The 14,513-nt window shown below is 40.5% G+C and overlaps 1 protein-coding gene across 8 annotated transcripts in view; it reads right to left on the bottom strand.

Annotated features, from left to right (window-relative positions):
* Positions 1–14,513, bottom strand: part of itpr1b (inositol 1,4,5-trisphosphate receptor, type 1b) — a 79,630-nt gene that overhangs the window by 7,064 nt on the left and 58,053 nt on the right. For all 8 annotated transcript variants that reach the window (XM_039612769.1, XM_039612772.1, XM_039612771.1 and 5 more), the window contains 8 exons: positions 11,311–11,433; positions 5,607–5,782; positions 5,176–5,340; positions 4,870–5,059; positions 4,459–4,551; positions 3,494–3,642; positions 2,041–2,206; positions 189–349 (listed from right to left, as the gene is read on the bottom strand). In XM_039612769.1, coding sequence (XP_039468703.1) covers positions 189–349; positions 2,041–2,206; positions 3,494–3,642; positions 4,459–4,551; positions 4,870–5,059; positions 5,176–5,340; positions 5,607–5,782; positions 11,311–11,433 — 1,223 coding nt within the window. The remainder of the gene's footprint in view (positions 1–188; positions 350–2,040; positions 2,207–3,493; positions 3,643–4,458; positions 4,552–4,869; positions 5,060–5,175; positions 5,341–5,606; positions 5,783–11,310; positions 11,434–14,513) is intronic.

Here is a 14,513-nt window from a genome sequence, read left to right as displayed (position 1 = left end):
CATCTATAGCAAAGAAGGAAAATATCCACAACAAACTTAGTTACAATAAAGGTCTTTCAACATCCTCTTTGGGGCTTTTTTGACGCTACTGAAATCAAGACTCGGAAGACTTGCAGCTACACTAGTACTTACTCCAATAAGACCCTCATTAAACTAGTGCATGTGCATGTCAGTGAAAACATCCTTACCCGGATCATTTCAGCCACATAGCTCTCTGGGCCAGTGTACTCTGTTGAGTCCTTGACCTTCACCAGGACAATGAAGAACAAGTAGTGCCACATGTTGTGCTCAACTTTGATGTGCTCTTCAAAGGTGACCGTCTTGTTGTCAAACTTATCTCTTTCCAAACCTAAAAATACATAAATAAATAAATAAAAGACACAATTTCACACACACACACACACACACACACACACACACACACACACACACACACACACACACACACACACACACACACACACACACACACACACACACACACACACCAAATAATCGGTCCTCTTTATTTCTTAGGAAAAGTGAGGAAATACATTTTCTTATGCAAGATTGCATCATCATTCCTGTGACCTAAATAATGACTGATGAATGATCATGACTTAATTTTTTTTTAAAGACAGGAAATGGGGGTATGAGAGAATGGGCAGACAAAACAAGCGAGCACAATTACAACTTATTACTGATTATTTAGTTGAAATTACCCCCCTGACATAAAAAAAAAGAAGAAAAGAAGAAAAAAAGTGGCTGTGCAGTGACAGATGAGGCCAGTGTCTGAGTATGTGTACTGTCTAACATGGTCAAGACCCATATGGTAACAGGAAGAAACACTCCTCCTCCACATCAGCACCTGCCATGACTAACCATTCATTCTGGGAAGAGGAGGCGTTTGGTTGTTTACCCAGAAGAAAAAAAAAAGAAAGAAAAAAAAGCCCCCATTTGAAAACAGACCTCATGTGAAGTTGCATCATAGCAGGAGCATGCTCATATGAGAGCTGAGAACAGGGCACTCGTTTGATTTCCCTTAATTTCATCATCATCATCATCATCATCATCATCATCATCATCATCCATTTGCATCGTTCACACCCGCAAAATTACCGAGTCTGTAGCGAAACGTGTTGCGTATTGACTGTAGCTTCGACTCGAATGGAACTAAAAAGGCATTTCCGCTTTTTTTTTTTTTTAAACTTGAAGAATGGAGTGCTACTAGCAAATAGAAATGAGGGTTAAAAAGACAGGAAAAGAAGTGTCAAAGGTCATGAGTCATATTCCCATAATGCTGACATATTACAGCGTTTGCCGAGTAGGCAGAATGGCTCTAAAAGTAAAACTAGAATTACCACCTTGCTGTTGTAGGCCTCCTCCAACTAAACAAGTTTCCATTCCCACCCTTGTTTGAATGTGCTTGAATTCTCACCAACTCCATCAACTCATTCCATTAGATGTCAGTGTTTGTGAGGTCATGGTTAGCCTCACCTTTGACACTAATTTCTAATCATTTCATTCAAAAGCTTAAGTGATGTCAAGAAATTCACTCCAAGTCTTCCTGATATATTACATTAGGGATGCACATACATAAATTTCCTTGCCTTGATCATTTCAGCACTATTGGATGTGTAACTTTATTTATAAACTAAAGACAGCATGGTGGACAAAGACAAAGATCGACAGTTTGGGCAGAACCTTCAGAATAAAAAAAAAATCACATCCAAAATAGAAAGAAAATGTAAGCTGTGCGTTTAACTTTGTGTGAAAGAAGTGGGCTTTGAGTCCAGGTATTCATCTGTTTGAAACTAACACAAGAGCAGGACTGATGTGAGGTCATGTAATGCTTTATAACCCAAATGTAATCAGTTCACACTGAAGTCCGCGAGAACACCAGCGAAATGTATAAATACCTCCCAAATTAAAGCGGTCTCAAGTTCATGAGAATAGGACAGTAACCTTGAGCACGAATTAAAATGGGGCTATTGAAAGCATAAATAGCAGCACATAAACAGTCTTAACTAATCTAAAAAGTTATTTTGCTTCTTTCCTCACCGCAAATAAAACATGTTGTCTTCAGAATTTCCTCTTTCTTCTGCTTCTCACTTCTCAGGTCAGCAAATGTGTCAATGATGACACCAAAGATGAGGTTGAGGACAATAATGATGACCATGAAGAAGAAGAGCAGGTCGTAGATAACTCTTGCTGCAAAAAGTGGTTCCTGTTGAAGCCAAAGGCAGGTGTGGGGGGTGGGGGGTGAGGGGGGTGATGGAGAAAGGCAATGAAAGCTAGCACGTTATGTCAGCCAATGAGAACATTTTTCAGTTTAGAAGATCAGTGAGGAACAGACAGTAAAAAGCTGAACAAGTTTGCAAAGCAGTCTTACAAGTACAAGCACTGACCTGTGATTCTGAAAACTTCTAAAAGAATGCATAAAAATATTATCTCCTGTGAGAGAAGTGTACATATATATATATAAAAACTAAGTTAAGACATTGGTATGACTCAGTGCCCTTTTGCATGGGTACAATCCAGCTGTAAGGTTGTGTTTGGCAGGCTTCTGAACAACTGAAAACAGTTGTGACATCAATGCAAATGAGCAATAATTTACATGAAGTTAATAAAAGTGTGAATGATTCATAATTCTTTGTGTCATCTTGTGGGTTGAGCTGCAGGTCTAATGCGTGGTAGTCACAAACTTGTCTTCATCCTGTGTGTTTTTGCTATGTTTGGAGTTTTGAATACATCCTCTTTGTAAAGGACAACTTTCAATCACAGACTTTCAGACATACTGGACTCCTGATAAATGGACTGGTTCTTATATAGCGCTTTTCTACTCTACTGGAGCACTCAAAGTGCTTCCTATCCTCTACTGCAGCGGTCCCCAACCTTTTTTGCACCACGGACCGGTTTATGCCCGACAATATTTTCACGGACCGGCCTTTAAGGTGTCGCGGATAAATACAACAAAATAAAACTAGTACCGGTACCGAAAAAAAGAAGATTTATTCATAACACACGTGAAAAGACCCAGGAAAACCGAGTAAACGATAAAAACGATAACAAAATAACGCTGAAAAACCCTGAAAAACATACATTTCACACCTGAGCCTCAACTCTCGCGGCCCGGTACCAAACGACTCACGGACCGGTACCGGTCCGAGGCCCGGGGGTTGGGGACCGCTGCTCTACTGCACTTATTACCTCATCCAACACATATTAAATTGGCAGCACGTCTACTTTTGCTTATAATGTTTAATATGCAAACATTAAATTCCTTATTACAAGACTAAATACACCTTTAAATGTCTGTTAGCTTCTGAATTTAGTTGAACTCGAGTTAGACTTATTGTGTATGGTAGTGGGATGTGCCAGTAGATCTCATCTGTGTTGCTAGACTTTAAAGTGAAAAAAACAGGAAAAACAATATTTGGTCATTTTATGACACTTCTTCACACCCTCAAAGGTGTGAACTCTCCTCATTGTTGGGTTCCTGTTTTTTTTATACCTCTTTGGATGGTTTCCGTAGGACGTCCCCGACACCTCCCCCACTCCTGAGGCCGTGACTCAGTACTGTGACAATGCACATGAGCAAGGAATCGCACGTCCGCTCCTTGTCTTCAATCACTACCGCTGATGGCTGGATGGCAAGGGAAGCTACAAAGACACAGCGCAGTGTTACTGTAGGATCCTTTAAAGTTTATTCTGCATTTCTATCCTCCAGCAAAAATACCTTTATATATGGTTTCAATAAAATAAGTGGCTACATTACATAAAGGGTCAATTAGCTCTAATATAATACCAGAATAAACTGGGAGGTTTTAATGTGACTGAAGACATTCTTTAACTTCCCACACAAAGGCTAGTCACCAGACTACCCTAATTAGCCCGCCTGGTGATGATGGATGGGAAGCTCAGACAAGGTCAAGCTCCAGGCAGTTTGAGGATTCGACATGGTTGGCCAATCAATTTAAAGGTGCTACGTGTTCACCTTTGAACGGTGGCTTTATCCCAACAAGGTCGGATGGTTTGCAAAAACTCATTGTTTGCAGTTAGAGAGTCCCCGCACCATCCCTGGGTGGACCCATCGACCTGCTCTAATCTCTGACCTTTCAGCTATGGGCCCCTACATCAAGTCTTAGGCTTGGTACTGTGAGACCACAAAGTCTAAAGAGTCTAAACCCCTGGTGTATGACCCAGCTCCCTGAAAGCCCCCAGTTGGCCCAGTCAGTTTTAATCCCATGACCACCCAGTCGCCTAGATTTGTAGCTCGGTGGGACGAATCTCTTCTGGGCAGGTCAGAAATGTGTGAGAACATAAAGCCCTTCACACAAACACACGCACCCAGCCACGTGGAAAAATTCATGAGATTCACGAACAAACACATGGATTTACACTTAAAAAGAAACCTTTGACCCTAGCCTCCACCCCATGTACACGTACTCACATTTACCTTTCACTTTGTCAACCTACCATCCATCGCGGCCTCTGCTGAGCAGTTTTCTCCATTTTCTTTCTGACAAACTCCACCAGAGACAAACTCTCCCACCATGCTGGCTCCATGCTCTGTTCAGTTGGGAACAGAAGAAATTATGCAAGTATCCAAACTATACAAGGTTCCCATTTGAGAGTCAAACACTCATTTTTATACAATGCATTTTGGTGGCGACGAATATGTGATAGTTTAGCTGGATGCTAAGAGCAAGTTGGATGATCTTGAAGTAAATGTACAAAGATCCAACACACTTAATATTTTTCATCTATTTTCATCTTTGTTTTTTTAGTGATTCAGAATGCATGAGGAAAAACATTCCATCTGGGTAAAGCATGGCATGCATTTTGGTTCCAGGAAGGAAATGGCAAGAAACCTGTATTCCAACTTACCGAGAGTTTTGTTGGGTATCCGGTCGACAGCCAAAATAAAGTCATCCTTGAAGAAGATGTATCCCACAATAGAGAAGAGGTAGACGAGGATAAGCGCCAACACAGCTGTCAGAACAATTGAGCGGCCATTGCGGGTTACGCTCTTTATTACGTTCAGCAGGGTTTCTTCTCGGTAAACCAGGTCAAAGAGCTGGAAAGAACAAGGGTTTAGAGATGTGTGTGGAATATCTATATGTGACAAAAAGAACTGGGTTAAATGTCATATATGATATGTGTATAGGATGAAGTATGTGTGAGCTCACATACTAGTAGACTGTAAAAGAAGACATGGACAAAGACCCCCAAGGTGCAGATAATCAGGTAGAGCAGGTGGTACAAGAACTCGACATCCATAATCATGGCTTTGTATCCACGTGTAAAGGTTCCTCGGTTTCCAACGAAGCTCATCAGGAAGATGACCTTATTACATAACTGAAAAACAATGGAAAACATACAGCATGTATAATTAGTATGGTATGGTTTGTTCAAAGGGAGTGCAAGAAGAATTTCAAACAGTCATTGTTCAGACTACTAAATATACAGTGCAAGTGCTGCATTGTCAGCGTAGTGTGGAATCTCCCAGACCTGATATACAAGATTTAAGATTCAATGAGTGACATTTGTATTAGCGGCTGTTTGAACAGAGTCTGTGTTTCTGTACTGCATGCAAGTTCAATGTCAGGTTCATGCACACTTACATTAAAGGCTCCCAGTAGGAGCAATGTGGGCTCGAGGCCCACCGAGAAGATCAGGCGCAGGATGGTGGAGGCAATGAGTGCCCTGATACCGTGAGGCTGAGGCAGCACTATGACAATAGCCAGTGAAACCAGCATAGCCATCCACAGCAGGGCAGACAGATGGGGCTCCAGAGTGCCTGAGGATGAAGGAGACGTCATTAGGGCGAGGTGAGAAAGCTTTCACTCAATCTTTTCCATCACAGCCAACTTATTAATCCTTTTATCAAGTCAAATGATAATCCAGTCACTCGGGAGTGAGGCAAGTCACACTCGCCAACATCGGTGCGCCATGACTTAAATGCATCAGTTTATCTGTTTAAACACGAAAGCAGCTGTGTGATCGTTGCAGTCAAGCAGAGCACACAAGCCCTTTTCAACAAGGCCATCTTTCAGATGTATTCATTCATAAATAAGCTTCAGGAAACAGAATAATAAGCCTTTCATTTTTAGAGAAGAAACAAGAGTTGTTTGTGCTAACTGTGGTATCAGAACAATTGCTACATTGAACAAAACATTTGTGCCACTACATCAAAAAGTAAATGACACAAAGTGGACATCAGGTGAAAAGTTGAAGCTTGCTTATTTTTAGTTGTGAATGTTGATGCCTTACAGAAATCCACAGAAATCTAACTCACATTTACCCTATGCATGATTTGTTCTATATCAGTTATTGTGGTTCAGGAAAGCAGTATTATGAGCTCATGGTGCACTGGCATCACCCCATATTCTGATTTCTTCATGAAAACAAAAAAGAAAAACAACTTTCGTGTCAGGTTTGCTTTTCTCTGAGTAAGGAAGAAGAGCACTTTCGATGTCTCCCTCCATTCCCTTCTTTCTGAGGCCTCCTTCTCGTCTCTCCGTGTATAGCAATCACATGACAGGTTGTTACATAACCTCCCATTGGCTAAAAATATACTTTGCTCCCGCCAAATGCATCAGAGATGCATCCCAGGTACTGCATCGTAACAGGCAGCCTGGGCGCTCAGACTTGGCAGCCAACCCAGACACAGCAGCTTTGACGTCACACACCTACTGTCTAAGGCCATTCATCTCTCTTACTTGCTTACTCTGCAGCTATAAGAAGACAAGCGAGACTGACCTTTACATTGAACTACTTGCACTACACTTCACATATCCACATGGCTTGTATTGTTGACAGACAGAAACAATCCGTTTCTCCTCATATTATAGCAGCCACCTGTGACAGGGTGGAGGCTCTGGCAGTTTGACCACTTGACTCGGACCTCGGCATCAAGCTACTCAACTTGGAGTTATTCAGGGTGTTTATTTTTAAGGCTTACACACTTCTGCTTGCTACTAGAAGTTCGCGACCACAGATTCTCTCCAAACAAACCGCTTACAGCGAACCATCCACGGTCATTGTAAGTGAGGTTTTCAATAGTGTTTAAGGGGATTCCATGTAGTCTAAGACAGTATGCAAGTGAGGCTTGCTATGTCTAGATGGCAAACTTGCAATAAACAACATTTCTGACCAGTTTAGCTTCACTGGAAAAATTTGGTATTTCTTTGCAAGCAGCTGGTTTTAATATTCAAATGAAGCGTCTCAGCTGGTAAGAAAATAGGACATGTTTTCATGCATGCATCCGTGTGGCGGTAAGCATTCACCATTTCACACTCTAGATGCCCAAAACACCTAATTTTGCAGTGAATGGTGTATCCTGGAATGAACTTGTAAGCTCTCAGAAGGCCTTTAACACTGAAAACCACATCGGGTTTCTAAAGCTAAGCTAACAACCTCTTTTTTTCTCTGCTCTACACCACTGCGAGGAAGTTCAAACAAAAGGGACCTCGCCGTTTGACCCCAGACAGAACAATTGAAAGTTTATGCGAAAAACAATGTCCGTCTTCTCTTTGCACTGGAACAATGGAGGCCTTAACGGCTGAGGCTTTTCGCGTCCCCACAAATATTGCCCTAAAGCAGAACTGAGAAAAAACGGAAGGGAATAAGAGACGGCAAATCAAAAAGAAAACTGAAACTTCACACAAAAACATGCTCAGGTCTGCTTATTCCTTTGGTTTGTGAAGAATCTCCTGTAATCACTCAGAATCTCTGTTTGAATGAATATTCAGTCTTTGAAGTTACACCTTGTGACCAAACACCAGACAGAGTTTTCCCTACCCCTAAATTTAGAAATGAAAGCCTCGTGACAGCCCAGACTAATCTGGGATTATAATCATTTGGGGAAGAAGGTCAAATTTGGAGATCTCAGGGATAACAACTTTTTATGTCAACATCCTTGTTGGTTAAAAGAAAAGGAGTGTATTTTATGCATTTTAAATGAAGATCAATATTCATTACGCTGGTATGTTTTGGGGTTTTTTTTTCACTTTTTTCTCCTTTGTACTCAATACATTCAATTGTTTGTAGGCATTAAACTGACATATATGCTTCAGGGTGATTACTTCATACTTTGAGCCAAAATCTACACTTTAGGCACAAGAGACACGAAAGACGCTTTAGAGCTGAAAATCAATTAAATCAGCAGAGCACTGAATTTCTGTAGGTGCTTATATGCTTACATAATTTCCATAGTTGTGCATATGGGGATGATGGACTTTGGTTGACATATCAAAACCTAACCATAACCCATGTCAGAAACTGATAGGGCATGAATGGAGCATCACTCTGAAGACACCCTTTGCTAAAAACAAAAAAGAAAAAAAACTGTTTGGAAACACCTTTAAATCCAATCAGCGTCGGCAAACGGTGACTCTAAAAGAAGGATGGCACACAGAAAATACCGATGTTAAGGAATGAATAACACCATCTGTAGTTTCAGTATCGAAATGAATGACCTCAGTTTTTAAATTCTGGCTAAGATTGGATCTCAATTTGGTTTTGTAAAAACGTAAATGCTTCTAGATGCCTTGTAGCATTTGTTGTGTGGGGTGGGGGTGTGTGTATCAATCACAAAGTCTGCTCTCGTCTTAAAGTTGTGACCACTGCTAACTGGCTGTATCAAAATGCAGAGGTCCGTTTCAGGAAATGGGTTTAGTGAAACTGAGAGATGAAGGATCCACTGGGTTTTTTGTTTCAGACAGAGCTAAATAAAACTCTGGGTTACTCATTAGTTATTAATGGAGTCTGAATCCACCTGTTCCCTGGCAGGGTTTCTTCAACAAACACAGAGTTTCTTTGCGATGTCTTCCCTTTTCCGAGTCTGAAGCAGCTGTGTGAAATTTGATTGGTTTCCTCACTGATACAAAAACTTTATAAAGACATGCACTTGGTGTTAAACATCAAACAACATTGAGACATCAAGCTATTACCAGGGAATTGTTTTAACATGACGGCTTTTATGAAGAATCGGTCACCAATGTGATGACAAATGCTGTTGACCAATTTTTAGCTGTGAATACAATCTTTAAATCTTCCTTCTTCATATCTCTGCAGATATCACTGAATCATACACCAGAGCTTACTTTACTGATAACCGTTTAGATAAAGCATGTCTGTGAGAAGACAATGATCAGTCATCAGTGTCATTTGTCATGTGAGCACATGTGGAACAGTCCTATCATAGTTGGCAAATCATGTTGTGTCTGAGTGAAGGAGACCGTGGTGCAGTCTTCCACTTTAATAGGGAAACTTTATGATTTCAGTCATAATGTGTTCTGATAGCATTTCATGTTCAACTATGTTCACACTTATAAATACAGTCATTTTGATCAATAAATAATAGCATAACAGCCCCTGGTGTTGAACTAAACACTAAAATCTAAAATTCACTATGACTGGCATTGATACAGTAGTTCACACTTTCTCTGCACAAGTAGCAGCAAGAAGGCTCCTGGGTGAAATCTCATGGTTCCTTCATGTGTGGCATGTTTTCCCTGTGCTGCGTGGGATCTCTCTGGGTACTGCCTCCCACAGTCCACAGACATCCACGATCAGTTAATTTGTGATTGTAAATTGACCTTAAAAAATGGTTTGTATTGTAAAGCATTATGAGTTCGCTTTTACATTTAAAACTTCGTTTAAAACAGATCACCTCTTGGACAAATATTCATCTCGCTGTATGTGTCCCTGATGTGATTCTGGCTTTTTAAGGTGGTCACAGTATTCATAGTCTGGGTGAACAAACTATCACATACCCTAATTACCTGAAGTGATGCAAAGGGAGAAAAAAAAGACCTCTTAAACCAGTATCAGGGGAAAAGAAGTGCAAAATCAATCTTTTATGACACCACTGCAGTTCAAGATCCAGCTCTTCAACTAGGATGACATTCTCTTCACGGCTGTAGTGATGCTCACACCTCCCTAACTTTGGTTAGGAAGGTGTGAGGCTACACCCAAACCACAAGCATGGGAACATAGTGTTCTGTAAGGTCCTTTAAAGCTATGCACTAATAATTCCTTTTACTGTGGCAATCTGATCAAGTACTGGCTGCTACTGTGGAAATGAATATTAAAAAGGTCTAAATATAGAGCATTTCGTAAAGGATGTGAAAATTGGGACGCAAATCAACAAGCCACAAACCCCTCATACATCTCTAAACAGCAGCCAGATCTCAAATTGATTTTAGTTTTTTTGTGTTTACTTCAGATTAAAAGACCGAAAATAAGCAAATGTGACATTATGCACATTTTTTGAGTCATTGGACAGCTACACACAACGCCTTTTTTAATTGCTCTGTGCCAGTCACATACTGGTAACGGAAACTTGGTGAAGGAAAAAATAAACTATTGCCTTTCTCTCCAAATATCAAAAAGATTCCTGCCATAACTTTTACAGGCTAATCTACACTTTTTAGATCACAGTTTGCCTCGGGTGGTCGAGGACTACTTTCTGTGAGCTGGAAGGTCTAAATGTGCTGAGGTGTTGCGGTATACCCGATCATAAAATGAAGAAATTGAAGAGTAAACACTCAGTTTCTTTCCTGTTCTTTTTAACCAGGTCTCTGATAACACACATTTTGTACTCTCTGCATCCCGCCCCACCCCTGATCTCAGCAGTAATGCTTGTGTCACTCACTCCCATTTCCTGTGTTGTAGTAGTCACACTCATTGTGTTAACCACAGTGCACACGCACACACACACACACACACACACACACACACACACACACACACACGCGCACACACACACACACACACACAGATAACAATCAGAGCATAAGCAATCTGTTATTCTCAAGTGTTAAAGGACGAAGACCAAGGGTCTGTCATGGTGTCCGCATGCATATCTTCAGCTCAGGGACGAGAATATAAGCAGCCATGAATTGAGACATGCTAACAGAATGTTCACATAAAACAAAACTTTGTTTATCTATAAAGCTGCAGATTTCTCATAATGCTGCTTCAAATTGACCTACAGAGCAAAGCTTATCTCACATTTCACCTCAGACATTTCTGCTACAGCACACCACTTCTACTGCTGGGTGTTCGACCATAACCAGCTCCGAGGATCGAGTCGATTAATCGTTTCTACTCCTAGTAGCCATACACTCTGAATCAGATGGCAGTACCTACACAGAATATTTACAATATTTGTTCTGTGTTTAAGAGCATGATCTCAGCTGCAGAATGACGTTTTGTTTATGCGTTTTAAACTCTGATCCAAAAGAAACTTAACAGAAGTCATCTTAACAGGGCAATGGCAATGACTGGGTATCATACACAGAGAAAGACAGAGTGACTGACCTCCACGGATGCCTTCCAGAGGGTAGAAGAAGGCCACGAGGAGGTTCATGAGCACAGCCAGGTTGAAGGAGATGCTGCTCCAGAATGACATGTTCCTGGAGCACCAATACAGGATGGGCTGGGCTAGAGGACAGCATAGTGAAGCACATTAACACAGATGGCTATGCTAAAGCACTCAGATGTAGTGCGTACATGTCTGTACTCCAAAAACTGTCCAGTGTTTCAGATCAACCAAGTTTCACTTTCAATACCTTTGAGTCAAAGCTGAAAAAAAAAGATTTATACAGATAACCAACTTTGCACCAACCCTAAATTACATGAAGTGTGTGAACTCTTTCTGTCGCTCTCTACAAACACTGAGCATGGCAACTATAAAACTGGTGCCATTAATAGTTTCTTTTGTAAAGCCAATTACAGCTACTCCCTTGTCACAAGTGGCAACCACAGTGAGCAGCTCTCCTTCTTTGGTTTAGAAGAACCAAAACTCGCTGAGTGAATATTCTCGATATTTGAATTGGTTAGTAAATTTGGTGTGAAACACAGTCAAACAAGTCAGAATGCGAGTGTGTACATTTACTGCTAACATAACCACCTAAACAGAATAATCTGGGACACCTCAAATCCATTTAAGGAATCAAAAATCACACACATTTCACATTTGAAAAGGGAAAAAAATACCCTCAGAAAAGCCCAAACAAACTTGGGACTCTGTGGAAAATGTAAACAAAAGAATGCAACAATCTGCAAATCATTTAAACAATAAGCATCTGAATAGAATTTCAAATTATGATTCATCAGACCACAGGACATTTTTCACTTCTGCTTAGACCATCCCGAATTACCTAAGGCACACAGCAGGTACTAGTGTTTTGAGCCGCTTATTTTATTTGATGTTGTTTCACGGTGGTATGAACATTTGGAATTTTTGGATGCTGAATGTTTTCTGAAGTATCCCCGAGGCTTTCAAGTGATTTGGCCTTCAGATTTACGCCTGTAGGTTTTCAGACTGTCCCTTGTGTTCAGGGATTTCTCTGGATTCTCAACATTTTTATGATTTACCATAGATGATGAAATCTGGAAATTCTCTTGAGTTTTCCAAATCATTATAACCTCTGTGCACTGCTGCAATTAGTGACCCATTAATTTACTGACAATCTGTTCATCAACCAAATTACTTCCACACGTAGACATACTGTTTGAAAGTTTGTGAATCCTTTTAAATTTTCCGTATTTCTGCTTTATTATGTCCTAAAGCCTCATTGAAGTTTAGGATCTGAGTTATTTTGAAGGTGAAATCAGAGTCACATGTTTTCAGTCAGGTGTGGGTGGGGGCTCGGTTTTATTCAACGAATGGGGATTTATCAAAGTTTGACTTTCACACATTTAGGGAAGTGATTCACAGCACGAAAAAGAAAAGAAGTGCGTTTGCAAAACCTAACTTAAAAGTCTGAGCACCAGAGTTTGTGTAAAAAGAAAAGGTCATATGCAAGGTCACAACGGAACCACGAGTAACATCCGAGCAATTAAAGGCGACGCATCGGCTTGCGTTCACGTTAATGAATGCACCAAAAATAATAGTGTGTGTGTGCGTGAGCGTAAACAGAGCAAGGGGAAAGCCACTGATCTTCAAAAACGACACTGCTACTGGTTTGACAAATAAGACATGCACACGACGTTGCACAGAACCTTTGGTATAAACGAGAATCTTCATATTTGGAAAAAGGAAAGCACGACATCCCAGCAGCGGAACTTTATATGTGAAGCATGGTGATGTCAGCGTCCTGTTTTGTGCCGTTTCTCCTCAATCAAAGCACAGGTTAACAAATAGCTTCTTAGACTTAACACTTAATATGCGATCTGTGCTAAAATGTTGAAGTTAAAAAAATAATGCAAATTATTTTGTTCTTTTATTTTGCTGTTGATTCTTTTTGTGTATTTTCCATTTTAGACAGCGACAGAGTTTTTTTGGAAACAGGGTTTCGCACTAAAGGTTTTTCCTCCTTTAGTTGCACTTGCATGCACATATTTGGCCGCACACTCACACAGACACAGCATATTAGACCTTGGTCAGGAGATCAGTATCGTGGCTAATGCTATTTTGAGCTCGGCTATTCATTAGAAAAGAAGAACTGCGGGTGGGGACTTTTGGCAACAGAAGTCACTATATTGATGACAAGCGGTTAGCACCAGTGGAACAGCACAGTCTCCAGCTGTGCTGATTCATTCACATAGGAAAGAGGCTGGTCTCTTCATATTTTTTTTTTCACATTATAGGCTAACCCTGTCTCTTCTGGTCTGACCGTATGACAAACCACAACCTTTTCTTTAACCAGCAAAGACAAACAAAAGCAAAAACTGACAGAGTCAGGTAGGCAGTCGGCAGGAACCGGACCTGACCTTAAAGGGAAAGTCAAAGTAGTGCGCTTGAGTGCATAACTAAAATAACTTAAGATTAATGAACAACAAAAGATTAAAGTGAAAATGACATCAGGACTGAGTTTTTAATGCTTTGCCTTTGTGTCCTGTTCCTGCTTTCTTTTACCCCTGCTTCAATTGATGACATTGCGAGAACCTTACAGCTGGTATGTAGGTAAAGTACATCAAACCATTAATCCCATTATGTTGGGAAATTCAGGCTTTTAGTTTCCAGAAAAACAAAATACAGGAACCCGAACATTGTAATATCACAGGAGTATACTTTGTTTTTATCGAGATTAGAAGATGTAATGTGATAATATCACAACAATGGGAGCTATATGCTGTATGCTTCGCTACTAATATTTATTACTTACTAGCTCAGTGATTACAGTGCAATTTAAATACAAGCAGCTTATAAAAGTTTACATGCTCTCTCGACTTTCATCTCTCCAGGGTTCGGCATTTTGGCAGCCTCTTTCAGACATGGACCCTCATCACAGCAGGTCTCTATGGGTCAGCTTTATTCCGCTACCAAGAAAGAACCGTACCTGCAAAACTTTAAACCAAACTCATTTTTGAGTTTTTGTGTTTTGTTCGTGTTTGTGCGAGGTAGGTCCAATTTACTCTGCAACACATCTTGTAATGCTGCTGCAGCTAATCTCGGACAGATCAGTGGTTAGCACAATTCAAAGTTGAAGCTATGAGTGAGACCTGTCTGAGGTACAATATAGCTGTGAGTTTCTGTCTGCTGATAAAACATTAAAAAAACCCCATAAATGCTGTTG

This window comes from Oreochromis aureus, linkage group 5 (assembly GCF_013358895.1).
Source record: "Oreochromis aureus strain Israel breed Guangdong linkage group 5, ZZ_aureus, whole genome shotgun sequence".
NCBI classification, from domain to species: domain Eukaryota; kingdom Metazoa; phylum Chordata; class Actinopteri; order Cichliformes; family Cichlidae; genus Oreochromis; species Oreochromis aureus.
This window is presented reverse-complemented; position numbering and strand designations above follow the sequence as displayed.